The sequence below is a fragment of the Hetaerina americana genome, unplaced genomic scaffold, assembly GCF_022747635.1.
Source record: "Hetaerina americana unplaced genomic scaffold, ioHetAmer1.1.p SCAF_10, whole genome shotgun sequence".
NCBI classification, from domain to species: domain Eukaryota; kingdom Metazoa; phylum Arthropoda; class Insecta; order Odonata; family Calopterygidae; genus Hetaerina; species Hetaerina americana.
In genome coordinates this window covers 67,026,764-67,052,529 of record NW_027286070.1, presented here as the reverse complement: position 1 = coordinate 67,052,529, position 25,766 = coordinate 67,026,764, and the positions used below count along the sequence as shown (strand labels likewise).

The following is a 25,766-nucleotide window of genomic DNA, read 5'->3' as shown; positions in this document are numbered from 1 at the left end:
CCTGGGCCATTGTTTCTCGTCCGCTCCACCCAACATATATGCAGGCGATAAAGAGAAGAGAAAGAGCTGAGTATGGCCTTAGCCCACCAGTGGAAATATTCTATGGCAATTTAATTTTACAATTCTTGCTTATCATCTAGGAGCTGTCCAAGAATTATAAAAATGTATTAGGTTGTTGTATCCGCGGTTGTAATGGAGGATTGCAGGTAAATCAATAAAAATATGTACCCAAAGGCTACGCACGCATCTATGTTGACAGGCAGACGTTCATGAGTAAACGAAGTAGATAAACCAAAAATCTTGAGTTATGGAACCTGGGACTGATGCCCTTTTAAAGGCGAAGATTTAGTCCGCACGCACGCGACCAGATGGCAATGTGATCTCGTGCATTTTCTTCTCTAATGCATATCCTGGTAATGTTTCGACATTTGTCGATTCTTGCCCTACGTTTTCATTCTTTCAGATGGATTGTAGTTACCTTTAATGGATAAATGAATAGCCATTGCTCAGCTTAACGATCCCATAGTTGGAATGTCCCAATCACTCGCCGAGCAACGATGGGAACTTTAATAATTGTTAAGCTGAGAGAAGCAATGGGCGTGGTGAACTAGAAAGCTATGGACGTTAGACTACCGAGCAGGACTGATTAAAACAAGTGATAAGCGCGAGGAGAATCGAACGCCTCGAGGGCATGTGCGCCTATTGGATTTGGATGACTGGGAAAGCGCTTTCTACTCGAATCTACGGAACATGTGAGCATCGCCGGCATAGATTTACACCGACGATTGGAGAGAGAGGAACCGTATGAGTGGGAAAGAAAGGAAGATAATTTTCCCATACTCGATAGGCCGCCAGCGATCGGTAGGAATCGACGGTGAGTATTAAACACGTAGTAGGTAGCCTCTCGGGGCAGTAATGACCTCCCTCGGCGCACGCGCGAATATTTGTGCGTGCGTTAACGACACCCGGAGACGAGTATGAATGGTTAGTCACGTGGTCCAGGAGGATTTGAGGAAGGGTGGATCAGATGAAGAAAGGGTGAGTGGGGTGGGAGGGGGGAAGAGACTCACGATGATATCTTCGGGCCTCCTTCCTTCGGGCCACGAACAGCTTTCTATTCCTGCACCTGTGCCAAGGAAGACGAACCACTGAAAAAAATGGTCAAGTCCATTTACCTTTTCTCGTTTTATCTGCATCATCATTGTTTTATTTTTTTAAGAATCCATACAAGAGCGGCATTTCTGCCTCCTTTTGCTGAACCGGCTTCTGCGGCGGTCAGCGCAATTGGCGGGCGAGAGGAAACGAAAAAACCTTCGTCACTCACTCGGAAATACATAGATGTCCCCACGTAACAGTTCAAACGGATCGCACTGCTGCGAACTGTAATACATCATTTCAGTCATTAGAACCAAAACAAGAACCAAAACTTTTCTTTCAAAATTGCATAGTCAAAACACAGAAGATAATCTGCACACGTGGGAAAACATACTCAAAGTTAATGATATCTTCCGAAAAATCAACGCCCCTTCTAAAATAAATGAATTTATTATTTCTATTGATTGCATGTTTCGAGCAAGTATTCTAATTTCAATTCATACAAAAGCCTTAAAAAAATTGGATAAGATCAGTGCTATACAATAATATTTAGTACCCAACCAAAATTAGTTGGTACTTCTGAATGTAATGCATCATCACCAAACTTCGCGAAGTTTCTACCACTATTTATTATCCATTGGTGACTTAACACCCCCCCACCTACCACATGCCTTGGCATAGAGTATAAACATGGGCAAACTTTTGGGAACTGCAAATGCCAAAAAATCGCAAATCAACCCGCCCACACCCGGTGGGGAAGTTTAATGAAAAAACTAAAGAAAGGTGTTATTTTGCTCTAGATATACCTCATTTGGAATATGCCGCAAGTATTTGGGATAAGACTTGGGACTGAGAATAAGTGGACCTGGAATGCTATCAGAGCAAAAGTGTCCCAAGAAGCCATAATCCCATGCCTTAGTACATTGTCCCACAGCTAATTATATAACTGCAATAAAGGTTTTACACCTCATACACGTCAGGATTCTGGGATTTGGTATACCTGCAGTAGCACGACAGAGAGAGAGGAGGGGGGATGCTGGACCATGGGAGGAATCATTTTGGAAGAGAGACACTCCTAAGTCCACTGCAAAAATGGATAAAAAGTTTCCTCTTCAAGGAGATCAATAATGAAAGTGAATTAGTACACCCCATGAAGAAAGCAGTCACCCAATCCCTACAACGAGGTGAAATCTTTTACATTGTATTAGCAAAGATTATAAAATGCTCCTACAAAGTCTACCAACAAAATGGAGACATAGAAGATAAGATGAAATTGATTATTTTTAAATTGTATATTAAGAAATTTGCACATGATATTGAATAAAATGGATGTTTTCATTTTCACTCCTAGAAAAATTGAAAAAAAAAATTCAAAAACCCATGAAATTCCCAGTGAAATGATTAAGTTACTTGCTATTTGAATAACTACAAATATGAAATCGAAAGAAATGGAATTGGTTAAAAAACAAAATCATTCCTTTGTTCATATCATATGGTATTTAGTTACTGTTAAGTAGCAGTAGTATTTAGGGGAGGCGACCAACAGCTGAGGTCATTTGTGCCATAGGGGATGGACAGGAAAGGATAAAGGGTGGAAAGAAACCCAGCGCAATAGCTTGCTCTTTACGAAAGGTGCCAAGGGGTCCACAGCTTAACGTCCCATCCGACGGACTGCGTACTCACTCTAAAGTGCCCCCCACAAAGCACCTTGAGTAGTGATTGAGATACCACTAAAAAATATTCAACACCACCAGGATTCGAACCAGGGTACTCTGGGTGGGAAGCTAGTCTGATAGCCACCACACCATCTCGATCCCCAGTTACTTTAAGGATCGAATGAATTGGATCGTATATTATCACAACTGATCATGACAAAACCGCATGTGCTCTTCTTACCGAGTGGTGGCCTCTCATGCTTTCATGTGGACTGTTGAAACTTTCACTCTAGTGCACTCTTATGAAATGAGGGTGTCTCATATATGCCATCAAGTACTGTACATAGAATATTCCATCAACAGAAAAAGTTGTAAACTTCAGGCTGTAATTTTAGTAAGTTATGTATTGTGGGGTGGAATGTGTGGTATGTTGCAATGGTCAGGGAACCAGATTAAGTTTACCAAAATGGGTAAAATAATAATGAAAAAATGTGGGAGGAAAGAGAATAAAAGGGGGAGGTAAAGGAGAGGGGTGTCAAAAAAAGGGAACCACCCTGGGTGATACAAAAACTCTGGCGCCACCACTGTATATCTGTACATCATAGGTCTTTCTTTGATGGAGTAACATCATATTAATGCAACATAAATGTCCATCAAATGGGCTTGCATTAAAAAATACTAAGAACATGGGTACAAAAGAAAAAATGGTCCAAGAATATATTACTAAATTTAAAAAACATTGCACTTCCTATACTTATGATAGTTAAAGTCCTAATTTACAAAGAATTATATAATAAATAATTAATGAATAGGAAGTAACAAATAAGTTCATTTTCCTCTGAATATAAATACTTGTGGAAAGGCTACGTTATATGTTGTTTCCTTATCATTATAATGGAATTCCACAAAGTATCAGCCTCAATTATTTCTCATAATAAATAATTCAGTAATTCATGCCATAAGCTGAAATGTAACATATCTAGTACTTGAGTTCCAAGATACTCAATTATCCATAAGATAAACCAACGCTTGTGAAAATTCCAGACTCCTGTGAGATAAGGCTGGCTCAAGTTGGCATCATTACATGATTACAAGAACAGATCAAATTGAAGATTTTGAAATTGAGAAACTGTAACTTACAAATAAATCAAGGAGAAAGAAACATCCAAATTGAATATTGTCAGCCATCTTGGGTGGACTGTGTTTCTTGGTGATCCTGATTATCCAAGTTCAACTTGAAATCAGGTTCTCCACGTCAGTTTGCAAGCATTGACATGTAGAAGCAGAAAATGTGTGGGTACCCCAAAGAAAACTTGTTAGGATGCCATAATCCCTGTTAACCTGTGCCTCTTTTTCCTTCTTGAGCAGGAGAAATCCAAAATGTACTTCCCTCAAATGTCTTAGAATAATTTCACAGCCCCTGACCATGGAAATATGGGCTGAGGTGTGTGTTGCATTTCCCAAATCAGTTAGATTAAAATTAAATTAAAATGATTTTCAATTTTCTTCATAGAAAAGAATGTCATAAAATTATTCTCCCCAAATATGAAAATGGCACCCTTTAGTACCTACATCAACTCTCCACAGGATATTATTTTCCCCAAAACAATCCATGACAAGGGTAATAATCATATTATTCAATAAGTCAATATTTTCCCCCCAGCAAACTTCATGCATTATAATGAGTGGTATCCTGAATAATGATGCAATTCCCAGGAGTTCATCAACATGTAATTGATGAGCACAGGGTGATCAATCAGGCACCGATGACCTGAATTCACCCCAAACAAACTACATTAATCTCTTCCTCCACACACATGAATTCTAAATTAACCACTCTCTTGCACAGTGCACAGGCACACTGAAAAGTATTTAAGAGCATAACAGGATTGACCTTCAATGGTGGATGGTTATTTCACCTAGATATTTTATGACCTTTTGAAAATGCAATTACAGAAGAAAATTGTTCCACCAGTTTAAGCGCAGTGAGAGTCCACCATAGTATAATAGGGTTGACCTTCAATAGCGGAAGATTTTTTCACCCAGATACCTTCTGGTATTTTGAAAATACAATTATAAAAGGAAATTGTTCCACTAGTTTAGGGTGCACATCTTCAATTCATCCATGGGGAGTGTAAAAAACAATTCCTTCTATATCATCCGTTTGTCATTACATAATCTATCCACTCAATGAAGTAGCATTGCATAACATAAAATTAATTATGCAAAATGAATTAATTATAAAAATATTGCCAATTTTTGGAATGCGGCATAAATGAATGAAGGCTCATTACATGATCTATATGTAGAAAAGAATAACGTTTATTTTATAAATTGGTATGTACAAAATAATGTTCATTAAATCTTCTCGCAAGTATTCATCATTCATCATATTCATGTTTCAATATTAATCATAAAACCATCATGCGTACTGGTGTTTAAACTGTTATACATAATTAGTTTCCAACAGTTTTTAAGTAGCAGTTTACAGAAGTCATAGGCACACATTTTTTCATGCAAAGAAATATAGCTGACTGCTTGTGTTATTGCAACATTAAAATCTGTTCATGAAAATTTACAGATAGTTGATAAAACTATTAAACTCTCCAAAAATTCCACATCGGGGAATCCCAACAAAAAATATTTCATGAAATTATAATTTATAAAGCATTGGAATATGAACAAATTTTTAAGATTATTTATCTGGATACTTGACAGACAAATAGACAAATATTTCCAAAAAAAAGAGCTGCCATCAACCATACAGTGCATTCGAACTCTTACACACATTCAAATTAATAAGTTTTCTTAAAATTCAGATAACCTAACCTTTAACTAGTATTTTTGGGAAGACTTAGAGTAGGATCTTCTTTTAGATTAACCATTTTTAGACTTTCATTCCAAAGCCTTTCTGCTAACTCAGGGTCTCTTGCTTTTGCCGATGGTGTGGCCACTTTGCAATCACTGGAAGCAAATTTGATATTTAAATATCCATGAATATGTATATCCCTATATTATAAATTTGCCCAATTTTACATTTATTGATGGATACATTCAAAATGTTTTCTCAAATCACTGTCACAAGTAGAACATAATTAGTCTTCTGTGATCTTCTGGACTTTTTATTTTTAACAACACTCTCACTAAGAAATATTTGCATTGAAATTAACTGAATATTATTCAATTTTTTATATGATGCATTTCCTCAAGCTTCAATACTTTAAAATCTTTAAGCTCTGAGGAGTTGACGGCAACCAGTTAGGACTGGTTTAAGTGGCATTAACAAGTTGACAATCACCAGAGGTCATTTGACCAATCCAAAATTCAGGGAATAATTTTAAAAACTGTAAAATTAAGATTGGGAAATTTTTAAATAGGACAAACAAAATTATTATTTTACATGCTTTATGTTTCCCCTTTGTGCTAACCATGGTTATGAATCAAATATTGAAACAATGATACATTTCAAAAGAGCACAACGTGAAATGGATCAAAGTTAATAAGAATTCCAATGTGGTTTATAAAATTGACTGAGATTCATTTAATGAGCATATTAATAGGTTCTTCATTAAATAATAACTTTACTCAAACAAAGTGTTCACCTATATCTACCAATTGAGATGTTAAGAACAGTTAAACTTTAAATATAAAAATACATATTATAATTCTATGGAGTAAAATGATGGTCATTTGAATTTTTGCAGAATCATAAGGGAGAAATTGAATTCAATTGAATATTTTTTTTTACATCCAACTTCAAAAGCAGGCTCTAATTCATTTTTTTATTAAACAACATGGGTAATATCTCATTGAGAATGAATTTTTTTCAAATCTAACTCTCTCAATAACAAATTTTCACTCAATAACGCTTCTTTTAAATGATATTTTTTCTTCATTTCCTTCTTATCATGCAAAACTTCAAACTATATGAATGGTTTAAAATGATGACCATTGTTATGTTGCACAACAAATTCAACATGCTACACTAATGATAAGAATTACTACTCATTAACTGTAATTCACCTGTAATAAAGTCCTGTTTCATTTGCAGTTTTCTCATCAACAGCACAGTAAATGGTGGTTTGTGCTCCTTGAACAGGGTTCTTCGCGCCAAAGCAGTTAACATTTCGATAAAACCAAGATGCCCCTGGTATTATGGTGGAATGAAGATGTCGTCCTAAATCTGTTGACACCACACCAGGATGCAATGCATATACATTAACACCAGTTCCTAAAAAAATAAAAGTTCCATCAGTTCATTTCAATGCTAGACAAATTACTTAATATGGGGGTGGTTTTTTTTTAATTCTGATGGGCCATTAAAAAAAGACAAGCGAGTACTAAAAAATTGTTTCATTCCTGAAATTTATGTACACTTATGGTTACTTTTTGGCATAATCATTTTGACGATTGAGACATTTGTTGTACCTATGGAGAGGCTTTACAACACCCTCTTCATAAAATGTCGCCACCAATGAATTTAAATGAGTGTTGACATCTTGAAGCTCCTCGCTGTCTAGGAAGCGCTGCCCTCCTAGCCACTTCTTCAGTTTAGAGAAAAGATGGAAGTCACTTAGTGCTAGGTTAGGGCTGTGTGGTGGGTAATACAAAATGTCTTATTGAAATGGCTCAAGGAGCCGTTGGGTTGCAGCAGCACTGTGAGGATGGGCATGGCCATAGATCATAACATTTCAGAAGTCAGTATGCCTCTTCTTTTGTTTTGAGTGGCTCTCCGCAAACATCTTATTGTTTCACAATGATCAGCTGCATTAATCATCGTCCCCGGCTGCATGAAGTCAACAAGCAACAAACCGGTTTGTTCCCAAAACATGGTATCCGTAACCTTTCAATTATTGAAGGTTTATTTGATTTTTAGGTTTGTCTGGTGAATTTGCTGTGATAGTCACCTTGTTTAGGGTGTGTTATGTTGAATCCACATCACATCTCCAGTCCTAAAGGATTTAAAAAAATCTTCTCTTTCAGAGGAGGCATAACGGTAAAGAAACGTCAAAACAGAAGCCATCAGGTGAGCTTTGTGGTTGTCAGTCAGCATTTTTGGGACCCAGCGAGCACAAATTTTTTTGTAGCCTAAATGTAGCGTAACAATAAGAGTGAAGAGAAGACCTTGAAACTCCTGGAAATTCCATGGACAAAGCACTTATGGTGAACCTTCAGTTTTCCCTAACCCCTTGGTTGACTGATTGAACAAGGCCGTATATAGAGACAGGTTTGCATCCTTGATCCCCCATCGTCATGAACATCAGTTCGGCCAACTATCAAGTTTCAACAGCATTCATCCAAAACATCATCACTCAAAGTTTTCTCCATACACTCGGCTCATTCTCTGATGAATTTCTGCAACACTATTCCCTTCTGCTTTGCAGGAAACAAATAGTGCTTTGCAATTGACATTTGGACATGGGATCCCCTTTACTAGCAGACATCTATATGGACCAGGTGGAAAGTGTTCTGTTCTCCTCATCTAACAACTTGGTGAAAAACATGGTCTGTTGGCACTGTTATGTGGACAATATATTTTTGTACATGGGCAGGTTCACAAAGACAACTCGACAGCTTCTTGACATTTTTAAATTCCTTGGACAAAAAATTACTAGGTTTTCAATGGAGAAAGAGCTTTACGATGTCCATTAATTTTTTAGACATTACTATAAGAAAAAATAATCGGCAACTTAACTTTTCCATTTTCAAGAAAATTAATAATTGCACAGATCTCATCATTCACTTCACGGCAAAACATCATTTTCCACAAAAATCAGCAGTGTTCAACTCAATGGTCCACCATTGACTAGTATTCCCTTGTCCCTACAAAATACTCAAAAATAACTCCAATTAATAAAAATGATAACTGGAAATAGTTGCTCCCAATTAATTGAAAAATTGTATCGGAAAACAATGGAAAAAATAGGCAGTCATCCATTTTCAAATCCATTCCTAAGAGAGACATTGAAATGGAAAAGAATTCTCTTTCTGGGAATTTATCTCATACAGTGACCAGAACCTTTCCAGAGAAGAGAATAAAACCAGCCTTCTATAGTAAAGGTAACTTAGGGAACCTTTTATCAAACAGCGTGAACAAGATTCCCGTCATGGAAAAGAGTGGAGTGTACTCGTATAAGTTGCATTGTGAATGCTCTGGTATTTACATCCGACAAAGCCTGAGGAAATTCCGTGAATGTGTGAAAGAAAATTACACCTGTTTCAAAAACAGTAATCCATCTTCCCAAGATGCCAAGCAACTAATTGAAAATAATCACACAAGTGACTTTGTTCCGGAGATTCTAGATTTGGAGAAAGGTTTAAGATTCGATACCTTGGAACGTTTGGAAATTTCCAAGAACACTCATTTTAAGGTTCTGAAAATTTTGGGGCTTTTAAAGGAACTAGATGTTGTGACGAAATGCCGTACATACAATGTCACAGGCATTCGTATTCGTCTGCGAGGTGCCACAGTCCACGAGGTTAAAGCCAACTTTAAACACTTATGGTGTTTATCCTTTGACAAATTCCAAAGAAACTGCAGGAGATACCGCAACAGTAACTTTTTCACGGAGTCATCAGCTAATGTGCATTTCAATGCAACAATTAAATGCTTAAGTGGCTAAAGCACTCGACCGGATATTGAGGGATCTGGGTTCGAATCCCAGTCAAGGCGAATGATTTTTACACTCTGAAATTGTTGCATTGAAATGCACATTAGCGGATGACTCCGTAAAAAAGTTACTGTTGCGGTATCTCCCGCAGTTTCTTTGGAATTTGTCAAAGGTATATTGGTTTATGACCCAATGCATTCCTCCCGATACCCCCTCCTAGACCTCCCTCTGTCCCATAGCCCTTCCCTCCCCCCGAGGCCACATCCAACCACCCTCTCCCCCTCCCATCCATACACACACCACTTTCCCTTCTCTTTCCCTTTCTCCCACTTTACCAGCACCTCTCCCCTCCTCTTCTTTGTCTAGTATATAAAGCTGTGCATCCTCTGTACTTCACCATATAATGACTTTGTAAGTCGAAACCTAGATTGAGCATAATAAAATGTGGAAGAACAAAGTATTTTCTTTTCCCCATGTCCCTAGTCTGGCATTTATGCTGTGCGATCAGAGATTGAAAAACTGCCCTGGTAGGTATCCTAAATCCCCCCTGTTGATACATTCCCCCTTAGTATGCAGAAACACTAATGAGCTGGTTACTAATTATTTCAATATTCTTCTTATATCCATTCATTGAAAAATAAAAAATGAACTATTCCACAGAAAAAAAACTACTTTGATTCTTTTTCAATGAATATTCCAAACTTTCACAGAGTGAAATTCTAGTCAAGTTTATTCCTATCATTAGTCGATGAATATAATTTGATTTAGCCACTGAGGATAAGATGACAAAGCAATTGTTTCATTAATTGCCGATTCTAAATAACTAGTATTTAATTAGTCATTGGAATATAGAGGCAATGTTAAAATGTCAACTAATTAAAAAATTATCCAAAGTTCAATACAAACAAAATGTATATACATTACTTAAAGGTTTCAATTTTGAGATGTGTTGAATTTACCTATATTCTTCACTCGTACCATAATCTTCATTATATTTTTCACTGCATTATGTTCATTTCCCATGGTCAAAATATTGTTGAGAGCCAGAAGGCCTTTATTTTGAGCTAGTATTTCATGATATTAAAGATTCCTACTAATTAGGAACAAGGAGCTGTTACCTTTCACCCACCAAATCTATATCAGCTATACAGGGCTCTGTGAAGTCAAATAAGAATAATGCTTCCTTTTTTGATGCATATCTTGAACTTTGGTGAATCTGACAACAGTAAGGGGCAATTCAAACTTCTTAACCTTTAAAAAGAAGTGTAGCTCTGGGAAAGAAGAGAGTGCCAATCAAAGGAAAAGGTTTTGGTCCATTTGAACTGAGTGGCAATTTTGGTGGTTAGACACTTTTACCTTCAAAATGTGCAGTATATCTATATTATCTAAACCTATTGCCAGTCAGGCATTTTGTAGATATGTGTTGGTATCACCTGATACAAATAATAAGCTAGTGGTTTTAATAATGAATTAGTTTTGTTTAATGAGCTGAAATTGTTAAAATGACTTTTTACTAAACAAAATGTGGAAACTTTGTGTGAGGAACACTATATAAATCATTTCCAGCAATTGCACAATTTCTGTATGGAGACTGCAATCTTTTTGAGTTGCCAAACAAGTTCTTTGTATTTTTTTTCAAGTGACTTGTTCCATACATATCTTTAACATGCCTTTTAGGAACCAATAAAGAACATTATCACTATAATCATTATCATTTATTGTACTCATAAAATGTCAACTAGCAACATATGCACATGTAATATGAAGAAAGTCTTAACTCGGGGCTAATGTTAAGGTCTACTCATCTTTCCATTGTTGTACCTTTTCACGTAAGAGTTTTCTGTTATGTTTACTTAGAATATCTATTTACAGGAATATATTTATCCACTAAAGACAGGGATTGTGACTATAGACAAGACAAGTGGTACTGAAGCAGTAGTCTAAGCAGTGGAAGGGACTGATTGAAGTAGGTAAATTGATGCCACCACACAAGAGCAGGACAGGTAATTGGAATCAACACTTTGGACTTCAGTCATGCACAAATTACTAGGTTTGGAGAAAATTAAGAAATAGATTAATCGCACGTCAGGTATTTGTACATTAAATAGGAAAAGAGTAAAATAGGAAAGATTAATTTTGAGAAGAGTAGCAGAAGACAATCAGTGAGACCACAAGAACTAAACCACAGTGGCACTATAGGTAAAGTAGAGGCATCATCAGTAAGAGAATCTGTATTAGTAGGAGGAACATCATATGACCTTTTTGAATTAGAAATGAAATTAATAGTGAATTTTCTGTGATAGTAGATCATAGATAATGTGAAACAAGGAGGATTGTAAAAATGTACACATTGGCTCAGTATCTTAAACACTTCCACTAACTGCGTGTCTTTTCGTATCAACTTTTGTGTTGGATTGTGGAAATTGAGAACAGAGGCGTTGGGCATGACTTTTAAAGAGTTCAAGGATGAAAGAATGTCACAAACTGCAATTTTTAAGAGGCTCAATCTATTCAAACATGGCCAAAGGATTGTGGAGGACGAGCCCCGTGCTGGGCCCTCAACACCAAGAACCGACTACAATGTGCATTAAGTGCAGAATTCAGACCATTGGTTGAGTGTGAGAATGATCCAAAAACATATTGGCATTGATAAGATGACAGCACACAGCATTATCATTGAAATTTTCGGAACACGAAAGATCTGCACTAAACTCGTCCCAAAGGTCTTGACAGACAACCAAGAGCAGAGTCGAGAGTGTGCTTGTAAAGGCGACCTTCTGCAATGGAATCTTAACAATTTACCAACCCCCATACAGTCCCGACTTGGCACCAGCAGACTAATTCCTATTCCCTAAAGTGAAATGCTCCCTCAAAGGACACCACCATAGGACCATAAGTGCTGCCAAATCAGGTTGCTTATGTACCCTTAAGGACTTTCTGGAATCCACCTATCATGGGGCCTTCGAGTCGTGGAAAAACCTCTGGCAGGGGTGTGTCAATGCTCAAAGGATGTACTTGGAAGAATTTTGAGGCATGGTAGCAATATCTGAAATAAATTATTTTCCTGAAACTTTTCTTGATACTTTTAATAGAAACCTTATATTGTGATTGAAATATCCACAGAACATTAGATCAAAGGTGTAATTACATTTTTATTTCCTATTTTCCGGACAATCTTCAAAAAGGGAGGAGTAAGCTTTATAAACTTGGCAGTATTTCTGCTCGGTACAGGTTATAACTACTGTCCCCATAACATTTATCAATTTTTCTCATATGCCCTTGTCTCATGATAATGATTTTGGTGACAGGCAAAAGGGCTTTATTCTTATGCTATTAATATAATGTTTTTTGTAATATCAACGATACCTACTGAACAAAAACTAAATGGTGTTTTATATGTACATAATTTACCCATCCAGCTCTCATTAGCATATGCATGTACCTATACTATTAAGTTGTTTGCTCACCATACCCATCAATTAACTTTGAAAATTCTCCATAGTATGACCCATGTCCAATTTATCTATTTATAACCATCCATTTATGCTAAAATGACTTCCTCAAAATTTATAAAAATAGTTTTTTACTTACCTTCAAGCTTCTTAGCAAGTGACTTAGTAAATAAGATATTTGCTAATTTACTTCTTCCATATGCAGCAGTAGGAGAATAGCTGCCTTTTTCCAATTCCATGTCATCAAAGTCAAAATTTCCCCCTGAATAATAATAATAATAATAATAAATGTTTTTATCCTCACATTCATCAAGGTAGAAAATGCAAAAAATTACAGTGAAATATAGTGCATAGATTGAAAAAATTACAGCCGAGTCTAAAAAAGCATTATCTACATTATTCAACTCTAGCCCATATAGCAAATATTTCATTTTATGTATCCACTTTTTATTTGGATAAAAAATTACAAAGAAAATTTCTGTTTCTTTTTAATATCATATAAAATTTTATAAGGGACAAACAACCCTTATGTACATGAAATGCCCACTACAAGCTACGTATGACAGTATGCAAAAGCCAGGAATATCAGCAATCAATATGGTAGGGACTGATGGAATCTTGAAAGGTTCTCAACCTCCATTTTTCCAAAGGAGTGTTACATTAAATTATTTTCAAATTCATCAAGAGGCCTTATGTTTCAAATCACACAGTATTCTTCTTTTACGAATATGAAATATTAGCTCTATCTCCTCCCCTCAATAATTCCCTAGTTGCATCTTTCACTGGATTTGTTTAAAAGATTGTTCTGCCAAAATTATAGTGCAAAATATTCCATTAATAAAATTTCAAACAAGGTTAACTGGCAAACACATCAACAATTCCAAATGTTGTCCAAACTTCAAAGAATCTTTAAAAAATCATCAAGAAAATTTTAAGATATTCACATAATTTTATTTTTTATTAATCACAAGCAACTTTATTCATGGAAAACCCATGGACCCTTTCATTAATATTCTCCAGACAGACCCATCTCTCATGAGGGTAAAATTATTTATGGATATCGATTGAGTACCCTTGTATGCCATGTGCCATTAACATACAATTGAAATGCAACTCCATTCTGTAAGAAAGTTTATTAGTAGGATCTTAGCACGTTTTCATGATATTTAATGAGTCACCAACTCTGCTTCTTCCATTTAAGAAATAATCTTCAAACTATGTCTGGTTTCAAAAATGGTTTCAAACCTGGATGGGAAGCAGGCCCACTAGCCACTGCAACAACCAGATCTCCATTATCAAAAACTATTTATGAAAGAACACAAAGACACTACATTTTCATCATTTTGAAGAAAAACAGGAAAAATTTGAGAGAAGATAATGATTATTATTCTTAGTTAACTTACATCTATGAGCCATTGAAGAAACGTTAATTATCCGGGCTCCTGGTGTGGAGCAGATGCGATGCAGCAACAAACAGGTGAGCAAGAAATGACCCAAATGGTTCACTCCCAGTTGAACTTCATGACCATCCTTAGTTTTTCCTTTTGGACATGACATTATTCCTTCAAATAAAATTTTAATAAATAAATAAAATTTTCCAGAGCGTGTGTTTGATTTCCTATTTATTTTTATCATTCTTCAAGTAGTTAATGAACCCTTTTGCAATCCATTCATGAACACTTGATTGTAGTATTGAAAACATCCTTAAAAACCATGAAATAGCTACACCTAAAGTTTTTTACTGTGTTGAAATATTGAATGTTCGAGTCATCACTTTTCATTTCTCATTTTGATGCTTAGAAGTTGACAAGATAGTATTCAGTGTAATCAATCAAAAATAATTTTAGCATGATTATTACCATGAATATAAATAAACATTTTATAGAAGTTAATTCTAAAATTAGTTTCAATTTCATCACTATAATAAAAAACCATTAACATAGTAATCAACACAAACGTCAGTTTGATAGGTTATGATAGAGTTCACCCAGTACTAAGCCCGATGGTGTATGAGATTCACACATCAGGGTATGGGGGAAAGTTCCTTTCCCTGAACTGGCTATGGATTCTGAAGAAGATATGGTGCCCGAAAAATCACACAGTTTAGGTGGAACTGAGGGTGATCGGTGAGGTATACCTGGGTCCTCTAGTCCGCAGTCCAAAGCTCTAGACTACCACAGATTTATTATTTTTGAAAATTTTGTGGCAGGATCTGTAGATCATCACTATGATTTGATGTTCTAATTTCATTAACCTTTCAAATACCCTTTCTGCATTTAATAACCACCCACATTAATGGCACCCCTTTGGTGAAAAAAATTGAAAAATGTAGATGCTTTGCACCAGGAGCTGAATACAGGCACCTACTTAATAATTATCTGGTTATGAAAAGCTTATATCATCAAAATAATTTCATCAAATGAGTCTTTGAGAAAAAATGCTTTCATGCCGGCAATTTCCATTGAATCAGAATATTATTTTTTAATTGTTTTACAGCTTCTGTTGGATTGTTGGCAAAAGTGACCAAGCTCTCCAACTCCCAACTAATCCTCATGTTCAAAGGTTTTTGAATCAGGGCTACCCATGACAGCCAGAATACTCGGCTACCTGACATCTCACAGCATATGACTCTTACCATTCTGGTAATAAAAAAATGGAGATTGCTTGGCCTAGGTTTGAATTACATAAGTCTATGACACTATATGGATGGGCATATCCAGATATATATATATATATATATATATATATATATATATATATATATATATATATATATATATACATACCTGTATACAAATTCAATATAATGAAAAAAAAAATTACAACATAATGTTATTTTGAAATTTTAAATCTTAAACATCATATTGACCACATTTATTCACAAAAGAAAGTTAAATGACATTATCAACTCACTGCACTGTACAAAAATATGCTTAAAGATAATCCTGAACCACTTTCTTTAAAAACCCACCTGCATTATTAATGAGGAGATGTATCCTTGGCTCCTTTTCCAGCATCTTCTCTGCAAATTCTCTCACTGACTCCAAAGAGTTGAGGTCAAGTTGATGAACTTCCACCTTTCCTATATTTATAGCACTACTGCTCTCCTCATTTTTAATCTCCCCTTCAGCCTTTGCTTCATTCTTCTTCTCTTCTGCCGTAGATTCCACCTTTACTCCTTTGATAGATTCCATGATATCTTCAGCAGCTTTATTGGCTTTTTCCAAATCCCTACATGCCATTATGACCCGGCACCCTGAAGGCCAACGATCAAAAGGGAATTCATTCAGAAAGCAGAATAATAGTTTGCTCACACACATTCACTTAAATTATATTGATCAGTTTACATCAATGACATCTGCATGAATAATTGGGCCATATATAGATGTGCTCATGTGACTATGTACGTCTGGTACCCAGGAGTGGCAATAAAGCAACTGCCATCCCTTCACAAGAGTAATACATTTTGGGTCTCTAGAGAGATTTGTGGCGAGTGGTGTTTTTCTTTGCATTTGAAGGTAATTTGAGTTGCATGGGAGATTACAAAATTTGGAGAAAAGATTTCTCCTTCATATATTAGAGAATAGAATTCCATACTTTTTGAGTCCTCATGTCCTTGATCTTCAGATCAAAGAATGCCTTTCCTGGAACCCCTGACCTGGATCTTACCTACCATTAATCTACACTTTAAATATGTGTACCCATTTAAGTTTCTGGTTTCCAATAAAAATAAATTTCAGTTCTAAAAACGTTTACATAAAGGTAAGAATGCTTAGATTGCATTTTAAGGAATGGTTCAATTTCTAGAAATGATTTTATACCTCTAATGTTATTTTATCTACCAATCTTATCCATTAAAACTTTAAACCTGTCCACTGAATTTCATATTTTATGTGACGTTCTTATTTCTTATCTGTGAGGTTCTTATGGTTATTATTTGTTCAATGTAACTGCCATGAAGATGTTTTTGGATTAAATAAACAAATTGTGTTATACCTAAATTGATACCCCTGAATAAATGTCACAACTCAGAGGGAGAGATGCTAGGAAATTTGACCCGTGGAAAAAAATAAGGAAGGCAATGATACAAGTAGATTTGTCAGTCTTCCAGCAACACATTTCAATGCATCTGTGCTCAAGAAAGGCAGCAATGCAAAATGTATATAATTGGGTTTTATCATACAAAGATCCTTTTTTTACTCCCGTTCTGAGAAAAATTTTACAATTATTTTCTGAGAGATCTGTACAAACTCTATTTAACTGTCTTGATTTTATAAATGGATGTTTACAATATATTGCATTTAAAATTTGTAAGGAGTCATGTTTTCTAGACATTAAATTTGTAAGGAGTCATGTTTTCTAGACATTAAGTTATCCAAGTTGATTTTAAATTATATTAATTTATGATTCTATGGCAAAATAAGTCATATGTGCAATTCTTAATGATAAGTACATACAAGTTAAAAGAGTATAGCTGCCCCAAAATTCAGAGATCCAATACTCTTAATTTTCTTACGGCATTCCAATTTGACTTTTTAAAGGCTACTTAAAACTTACTTACCCCTCTTAACAAAGTCCTTCACTGTCTCTTTGCCAATTCCAGTGTTGCAGCCAGTGATGATGGCTACTTTTCCATCCAACCTTGCTTTGCTTTGGCACTCACCATACCACCAACTGCTTAATCGAGAAGTCATTGTGTTTATTTTCCTGAAAAAAATTAAAAGTAACATTATGAGAAATTAAAATAAGCCTTGGTAATCTTCATTTCCAGAGACAAGAAGATATCTTTAAAGACCTCAGCAAAGAAAGGTCATACATGAATATTATTCCCTAGAAATGCACCAGCCACAATACCTTTGTAAGCTCGAGAGAACCTACTCAATAAGCACAGTTATCCTAAACATTAACACACAAAAATCCATTCTTTTGTCCCGAATGTAATATCAATACATCATGGAAGTACTTAACAGCCAATTAATTCCAAAAATATGCTCCTTTAAAGTTAAAAAAAAAGTTTTAATTGCCCTTCACCTTTTTACAGAAGTGACGCTGTCAATCATTAAAATGTAGGCAGTAAATATTACCCACTAATGCACTAAGGATTCATCAAGTTTTCTGCCAAATTTACACATTTTTCAAGAAAAAATTATTTTTCATTATTAATAGTCGTCAGGAAGCAACATTCAGCTAAAGTAATTTTCAACATTAGTACAACATGGCATTATTAATCAGTTATCAGGGAGGAGAAGGTAGGATTTTAGGGAATGGTGTAATGGAGGAGGAAAACTCATTGCCATATTTAGGAACCCCCCAGCTTAATCACAGCAACATTCATCAAGAGATTGGTATTTTTTCAATCCATTCAAAACTCTCATGCCGAGGGTCGCCGGTTCGAGATCAGTCGAGAGTGAGGCTCACGGAATCGGCCGAAGTACTGCGATGCGGAAGGTAATGGGAAACCACCGCATTAGTCTCCCGAGGAGATGCATTCCTGCACTCCACCTAATTATGACATGATGGCATCCATCCCGGTAAAATATTCCGTAGGTAAAATAGTCCCCCAATCGGATCTCCGGGTGGTGACTACTGGGATGGGTACATCGGTCAGGAAATTCAGATGCAGGATAGGGACATGGAACGTAAGATTATGGGTTAGGCGAAAAGCTGGAGAACGCCAATGAATATAAATGGAGAGGCTGGGTATAGACATCCTGGGAGTTAGTGAGATGAAGTGGACGGCAGTAGACGACTACTGGAGCGATGACTATATGCCGATGTCTAGCCATACCGAAGAGGAAATATGTACGAGCTAATGGAAGAAGTCCTCGGAGATGTGAAGGGGAAAGAAAATGTCATCATAATGGGAGAATTGAACGCAGCCGTAGGAGTTGGAAAAGGACGGAAGGGTCGGAAATTTCGGGGCGAGAAAACGGAACGCCAAAGGCTAGTCGAGTTCTGCAACGATATGAATATGATATAAGTTTAAACCCTCTTCGAACATTATCGACAAAGGAGGGACACATGGAAGATGCCAGGGGATATCGCAAGATACCAAATGGACTACATACTAGTAAGAAGGAGATACAAGAACCAGGTGGAGCAATGCAAGAGCCACCCCGGTGTAGACATAAATAGCGATCACAACCTAGTAATCATGGAGAGCCAACTTCGCTACAAGAAAATTAAGAAAACCAAACAAGAGGCAAGGTGGGACTCAAAGCTCCGGGTGAAAAAAGGCGACAAAGAAAGATTCGCCACGGCCATGGACAGCAAACTAGGTGATAAAGGTGAAAGGAGCAATGAAGAGATATGGGATGAACTGAAAAGGTTAATCGCAGACGAGCAACTGCTGAGCAAGACAGCCGACACGAAGAAATCATGGACCACGACGGATATAAGGGAACTAAGAGAAGAAAGAAGACATTACTAGAACGCCAGGAATGATGATGACGAAAGGCTCTACAAGAAGTTTAAGAACCACGTCAACCGAGAATGCAAGAAGACCAAAGAAAATAGGATAGAAGGCTGCAGCGAGGAAATCAATGAAAATATGTAGAAGGGGAATACAGACACAGCATACAAACTGCTGAAGAAACAGTTTGGAGATAGGAAAATGAAAAGAAACTCCATCAGGAATGTAAATGGGGATGTACTGATAGACGGTGAAGGCATTGGAAAAAGATGGAAGCAATGAATCGAAAAAATCGACCACCGCTGGAAGAAAACCCGATGAAGGACGAGAGTGAAATGGATGAAGAAAACCAGGTACCATACATACTGAGGAGCGAATTAGATAGAGAAGTAAAAGACCTAAAGAAAAAAAAAGCTGATGGAGAAGACGAAATCGACGGAGACATCATCAAGGCACTCGGAAACAAAGCCAAGGACATCTGTAAGTAATAATTAAAGATGGCTCCAAAGACGAAAGACTTCCTGAAAACTTTCTAAGGAGTGTGATGATCACAATACCAAAGAAGACCTGGACAGAGAATGTGGAGAACACCGAATCTCGAGTCTTGTGTCACATGCACCAAAAATACTTATGCGAATAATAAGTCGAAGGATAGAAAGGAAAATGAAAGATAACCTATCGGAACACCAATTTGGCTTTAGGGAGAACAGAGGAAACAGGGGAGCCATACTCTGTCTGAGAATAATGATAGAGAAAACAATACATGTGAACAAGCAACTGTAGATAGCGTTCGTGGACTTGGAGAAAGACTTCGGCAATCTAGAATGGAACAAGATGTTTGGACTGCTGAAAAAACTCGGAATAGATTACAAGGGCAGAAGAATAATCTATCAGCCATACAGAAGCAAGTAGCCATTATGCGAATGAGAGAAGGAACCCATTTAGAGATTAAAATTAACAAAGGAGTTAGACAAGGATGCAACCTCTTACCTGCATTGTTCAACATGTACCTGGAGGAGGCAATAAGAGAAGCACAAGGCATCGGATTAAACGGAATTAGGATCACTTGAGAACAGATAAACATGCTCCGCTTCGCCGACGACATTGCAAAGATGGCAGAAAACTAGGAGGATCTTCAAAGGTCAAGCTAATTGTGAATGCTCTTCTAGCTCAAGCTAAAAGAGCATTCACAATGAAAACACAACTGCTGTTTTCAAATAAGATAGAACTACAGACAGGGAAACAATACGAGTACATGAAAACATTCGTATGGAGCGTGGTACTCTATGGATCAGAAGCATGGACCATAGGAGAAGTAGACCAAAAAGACAAGAAGCCTTCGAAACCTGGTGCAGGAGGAGGATGCACCATAAAGAAAAGAAGAACCAGATGGATTGGCCACACCCTGAGGCACAACGGATTCGTGAAGAATATAATAAAAGGAAAAATAGAAGGAAAAGTCAAGGGTCAAGGAAGGCCAAGGGATAAGTACATAGGAAAAATAAAGAAAGTACATTGCAAAAAATACCAGGAAGTAAGCCAATTAGCATCAGATAGGGTAGGATGGAGGGCTTCAGTCTACCAATCTTAGGATTGAACGATCAATGATTACGAGTACAAGAAATATAATATTTAAATTGGAAACCTAACAATTACGATTATAACCCATAGTTTAAGATGATATGGGACTTTCCCTTCTAGAATTTTTCCCATTATTAAAAAATATCGCAAAAAAGGTTTCGAGGGTGGTCGTGCGGTGGGTAACGCACTGGATTCCCACCCAGGAGGCCCGGGTTCGAATCTTAGAGGCGGTAGATATTTTTCGGGGATATCACGATCCCTACTTGAGGTACTTCGTGGAGGGCGCTATGAGTGAGTACGCCGTCCGTTGAATGGGATGTTAAACTGCCGACCCCTTGGCACCTTTGGTCAACAGTAGGCTAAGACCAACGCCAGGTTTCTCTTTACCCTTCATCCTTTCCGGTCCTTCCTTTACGGTGCAAATGACCTCAGCTGTCGGTCGCCTCCACCTATAAATAACTACTCCTAGGTTTCGAAAATCCCTCCAGGGAAAAAAAGATATCCTTTGCATATCCTTACGTCACAGCGCCCTCGTTACATAAACAATACCTTTTGTTTTCAATGCGCGCGATTCTAAGTGATGTCGTAACAAACCTTTTCTGCAGTGGCAGTGCCCGCAGACCAGGTGGAAAGCTATATTAGGACACTGTGAGAAGGTTAAGTTATATATTCAGCCGATCACGACGTATTTTTCATTGGGGAAGAGAAGCACTTTAAAAAAAGCTTGCACGCGCACGCGAACATGCAACAAACTTGCGCACTGAAGCGAGAGCTAAGACACTTCGTCACACTCGTGGCTTGTCACCTAATGGAAAGCTGAAACTACTATTTCCAGCGGGCGCGTGTTTACCTATATGTGCGTGCGTGTGTTTTTGCGCGTGACCAAAGGGAGGAAAAACTCTCCAGAGAACTCCGACTGGGACGACGTTCTTCCTTGCTGCGCGGACATACGAGTGCGATTGCGAGTGGGAAAGAGTTAGTTTTCCATTGGAAAATGGCTAGGTGCTCCTTCCTCTCCATTTTAAAATATTAAATATTCGGCCTAACTAACCCCTGGAACTTTTTTAAAGAAACTGCAACATTATGGATATTGCTCCAAATTTCAATCCATATCATGATCCGCTGCGGTATTTGAAATAAACGTGACACGATGTTATGGTATTTATCTACGATGAGCCGCACGAATTCTTTTCCTAATAATCTATTCGAGCGGTCCACAAGTCGTTAATTTTTATGCTATTTACTCACGAAGAAGTTGACCATTTGAGTACAAAATATGACAGCTTATATAAAATACCACTAAGGCATTGGTTCCGAGACCAAACAAGTCAATGCCGCAGAGACTACATACATTGCACACTTCAGAAGTACGCGGTAAATAAACAACCGAGTTAGTCGAGGCAAAACTACGCTCTTGTCACTCTTAGCAGGGTTTTTGTCTCTCGCATTCTTCCAACAATTTTTATTCCTGCCATCCACCTTCTTCACAGAATTCTCACTGAAAATAGCGCTATCATTTCACGTCTTAAAAAGATTATGTATCAGCAAAAACAATCAGGCAATTAAAGATGCACTTCTATGAAAATTTCACTTTAAGACAATGGATAACGAGTTCCTTCCAAGGACTAACGGAATTTATGATCGCATGAGCAAACGTGGAATTCCCAGCTTTGTAATTGTCTCGATGAATCGTATTCGAAAACTTATTCCCCATACTAGATACTCTTCTCCCATCTACCTACTGCCCACCTACTGTTCACCTGTTACGTAATGTAAAGATATTACATGCTACACTTGGCGCCAACGTTTTTGCTCATACCTTCACGATGTGAATGCCAGTTTTTTTCAATTATTTTGCATCACTTCCTTTCTTTAGATAATACACATTTAAATATATTTCCTCCTCATTCTAGGCCATTCAGTTGATAAATTTTACGATAAATCTCTCCTCCGTCATAAGATGCAACAGTGAAAGGCGTTGGCGGGATTATTTGAAGGCCATCACATGCGATCGTGTTGAATGTGCAATAAATAATGGCGACTTTTCAGAGTCGCAAAATCTGAGGGAAAACCAAATCCACGCGTGGTTTTGGTGCTCACCTCTAGGACAAACATGTTTTTCTTTCGTTTTCATCCCATTACTAAAGACTAGATTGAAAACAAACTCCTCCTACCCCCGGACAGGCCCAACCTACATTTATTCACGCATCTAAGACATCCGAGTAACGCGAAATACCACCACCACACTTCTCTAAAATCGAATCACCACATCTTGATGCCCACTGCCACGTTCGATATCATTCTCGGGGAAAGTTGGCGACCTACTCTTTTTCCAATTAAGGTAATTATGACCGTCTTGCTCGCTTTAGAAATCATGAAAGGTAAGGTTCTTGCTTTGATTTTATCCCCACTGAAAACCATACTAAGGAAACGTACAGCGCTAAACATGCAATCCATTCATGCCATCGGGTGGAATGATAATATTGCTCTCGCGATAGCGCGCAGTAAAAGCACTAGGACATTTCACTTTTAGGTTCCCCAAAATGTGGAACATAACTGATCTCACAACGCTCGCTGACTTCGAGCTCCGAGGTCACCCATGCTTTCACATTAGACTACCTTCATAATTTGGGTTTTAAATTGTGCAAACCTGTCAAAGCCTAAAAGTAAGACAAAAATACTGGAAATATCAAAGCTTTCCTGCCAGACAAAATTGAAATATTTCGGGAAACCTTCGAGACACATGTAGGGTGTGAGACAAAGGAATGAATAATCAATTGTACGTATTTCTCAAGGGAACCAATGGCTTCATCATATTAATCTTAATAATATCAACAACCAAGTTATTCACACAGTGCTACACGCTCTGCAGTGTTGTCTATTGTTATGGTAATAATACAATGATTGAAAAATAGCATTATAGCCGCACACAGAAATGCTCTGCCGAACGAATTACCAACTTAATAAATAACTTAAGATTACCTCCGTCGCAATCCCTTAATCGTTCAAGAAAAAAATGACATTTTGAATTGGTTGGTTCGATCAAGTCTCTCTTTAATCCACTATCAATTCTACCGCAGTATGTAAATTTAATTAATCAATTTTGCCACTTCCGCAGGGGCCCTTAGGCTATTTATAGTGAGAGTCCTGTACCTTGGCAAAGGAATAGACAAGTAACCACTCCACAATTTCACAAATGAAACCCGGTTCCGGGATATTTATTCAGGAATAAAAACTCGATCGTCCAATTTGAGAACTGGGGACATGACGATAGGGGGGAAACGTTAAGGAAATACAGGTTCTTCCGATAAGGACGGCTCCTCCGCGGTTCGCTGTTAAGTACGACTGCACCTGTTGCGCCACGTGCATCTGGTGAGGATGGAAAACGCCCGCCAGGAGCCATGCCTCTGGGAATTGAGCTTTGGACAGATTATGTCTTTTTCTAGGACACACACTCTTAAAACAAATACACGAGCACAAAATTTTTGATCGAGCTTCTCTACATTGAACTTCTTCCAACAAATTTATTACAAAAATTTACTTTAACTACGAAATTTAACACGAACAAATAACGTTATCGGCATTGCTGTTGCATTACATTCGTAGTTTGACGTTGAAGAAAAAATCGACCCAACTTTTTGTCAATTTTGTTGGGAAGGATTTCTCAGAAGAGGATTCAACGTATCACGCAACCTTGGGCCCACTCACAAACAAGAAAAAAACACGTATACAGTTTTTTCAAAATGAAATGGAGATCATACCAGCATGCGTATATGACCGAATTGCTATCAGCGTGCCATGTTAACAAGCGGCCACGAAAATTTTTCGGAAAGGTGTCTTCGAGAAATATAATTAACTTTCATTCCACCCTCTCTTCAAAGATCGCAGTCTTAGGTTTCGCACTTCCACATTCGTATCCCTATTAGTAGCACTCACTCGTTCACGGTCACGTCTCAAACACGCACGGGACAACACCGCTTCATCGACAGCGTGCTGGCATTCGGGGAAACAAATTACCGTAAAGGCACAAGACCCCGTTCTCTAATGCCATGTCGGGAAACAGTCCAAGTAACAAGTCGTCAACGCGGGCGCGCTCGTCTTTTAACTGTGTCAACGTCGATGAGGTACCTACTTCCAGATACTATATACCAGCGATCACAGTGAGCAAGCACTTGATGTTGATGCAGCCGTTATGGCCAAATATACCGACGGGTAGGCAAGAGTGTTTGGGTATAGAAGTAATTGAAGGACTTTTACCTTTTTCGCGATCTCGATCGAGAGAGCTCCCTCCGTGTTGAGCGTGCTTCCTTCCGCCTCGCGTGAGTGTCGGGCTCGGAATGAACACTCACTGTGCCTGCCGCCCCAAAAAAAAAACAAAATAAAAGAATGCTCTGCCGCGTCAGGCGCAGTGGACGGAGAGCTCACCCAGTCCTGAAGGTCCTCGATACGCCGCGTCGGTTGCCTCTCGGCGATTTTTCCCTCCCTTCCGCTCATCCTCCAAACCCGAAACCTTGGCCTTCAACTTGGGAATCGTCTCGTCCCTCCCCTCAATCCGACTCCACGTCCCCCTCCCCTCATTCCATTCAAAACTTTCACGCCTTCTCGCTGTGGCTACGGTCATAGGCGTGCACACGCGTGCGTTTCGTAACGTCGCGCTCGGGGCGGTTGGGCCTAAAGAAGAGAAAAATTGGACGAGGGGACCTCAAATCCACTACGCCCACCCATCGCGTCATTGTCGTCTTGCTCCGCGAAGTAAGAGAAATGACGTAAAAGAGGGTAGAATACCACTGGTGAGGCCAGACCCGTGTCACTGGTCGATGGCCTGCCGTCTTCGAGAGGACTTAAAAAATAGGAGAAGCCGTTGCACCTTCCCCCTCCCTTCTGGAGGAACTAGTGGGAGTGAAGCGAGGGGTTGTTGTGATGGATGGGAAAACGATTCACGAACGACGAACGGACAACA

General features: G+C 37.9%; 1 protein-coding gene across 6 annotated transcripts; it reads right to left on the bottom strand.

Moving 5' to 3' along the window:
* Nucleotides 1-5,076: 5,076 nt before the first annotated feature.
* On the bottom strand, nt 5,077-25,145 carry LOC139698998 (retinol dehydrogenase 12-like). 6 transcript variants are annotated; one of them, XM_071598002.1, is made up of 7 exons: nt 25,064-25,145; nt 17,375-17,520; nt 15,785-16,069; nt 14,217-14,375; nt 12,953-13,075; nt 6,774-6,981; nt 5,077-5,714 (listed from the first exon to the last, which is right to left on the bottom strand). In XM_071598002.1, exons 2-7 carry the CDS (start codon nt 17,505-17,507, stop codon nt 5,582-5,584), a joined length of 1,041 nt encoding a protein of 346 aa, XP_071454103.1. In that variant the 5' UTR covers nt 17,508-17,520; nt 25,064-25,145; the 3' UTR covers nt 5,077-5,581. The 6 variants fall into 6 exon arrangements, with proteins under 6 accessions (XP_071454103.1, XP_071454123.1, XP_071454097.1 ...); XM_071598022.1 differs by lacking the exon at nt 25,064-25,145 and adding an exon at nt 24,939-24,958; XM_071597996.1 differs by lacking the exon at nt 25,064-25,145 and adding an exon at nt 22,158-22,198.
* Between the last annotated feature and the right edge of the window lie 621 nt (nt 25,146-25,766).

Coding starts and splice junctions, on each gene's coding strand:
- LOC139698998 (XM_071597996.1), bottom strand. Junction 16,070..17,374: donor GAAGGACTTTGTTAAGAGGG/GTAAGTAAGTTT, acceptor GTTGGCCTTCAG/GGTGCCGGGTCATAATGGCA. Junction 13,076..14,216: donor TTCTTCAATGGCTCATAGAT/GTAAGTTAACTA, acceptor ATTATTATTCAG/GGGGAAATTTTGACTTTGAT.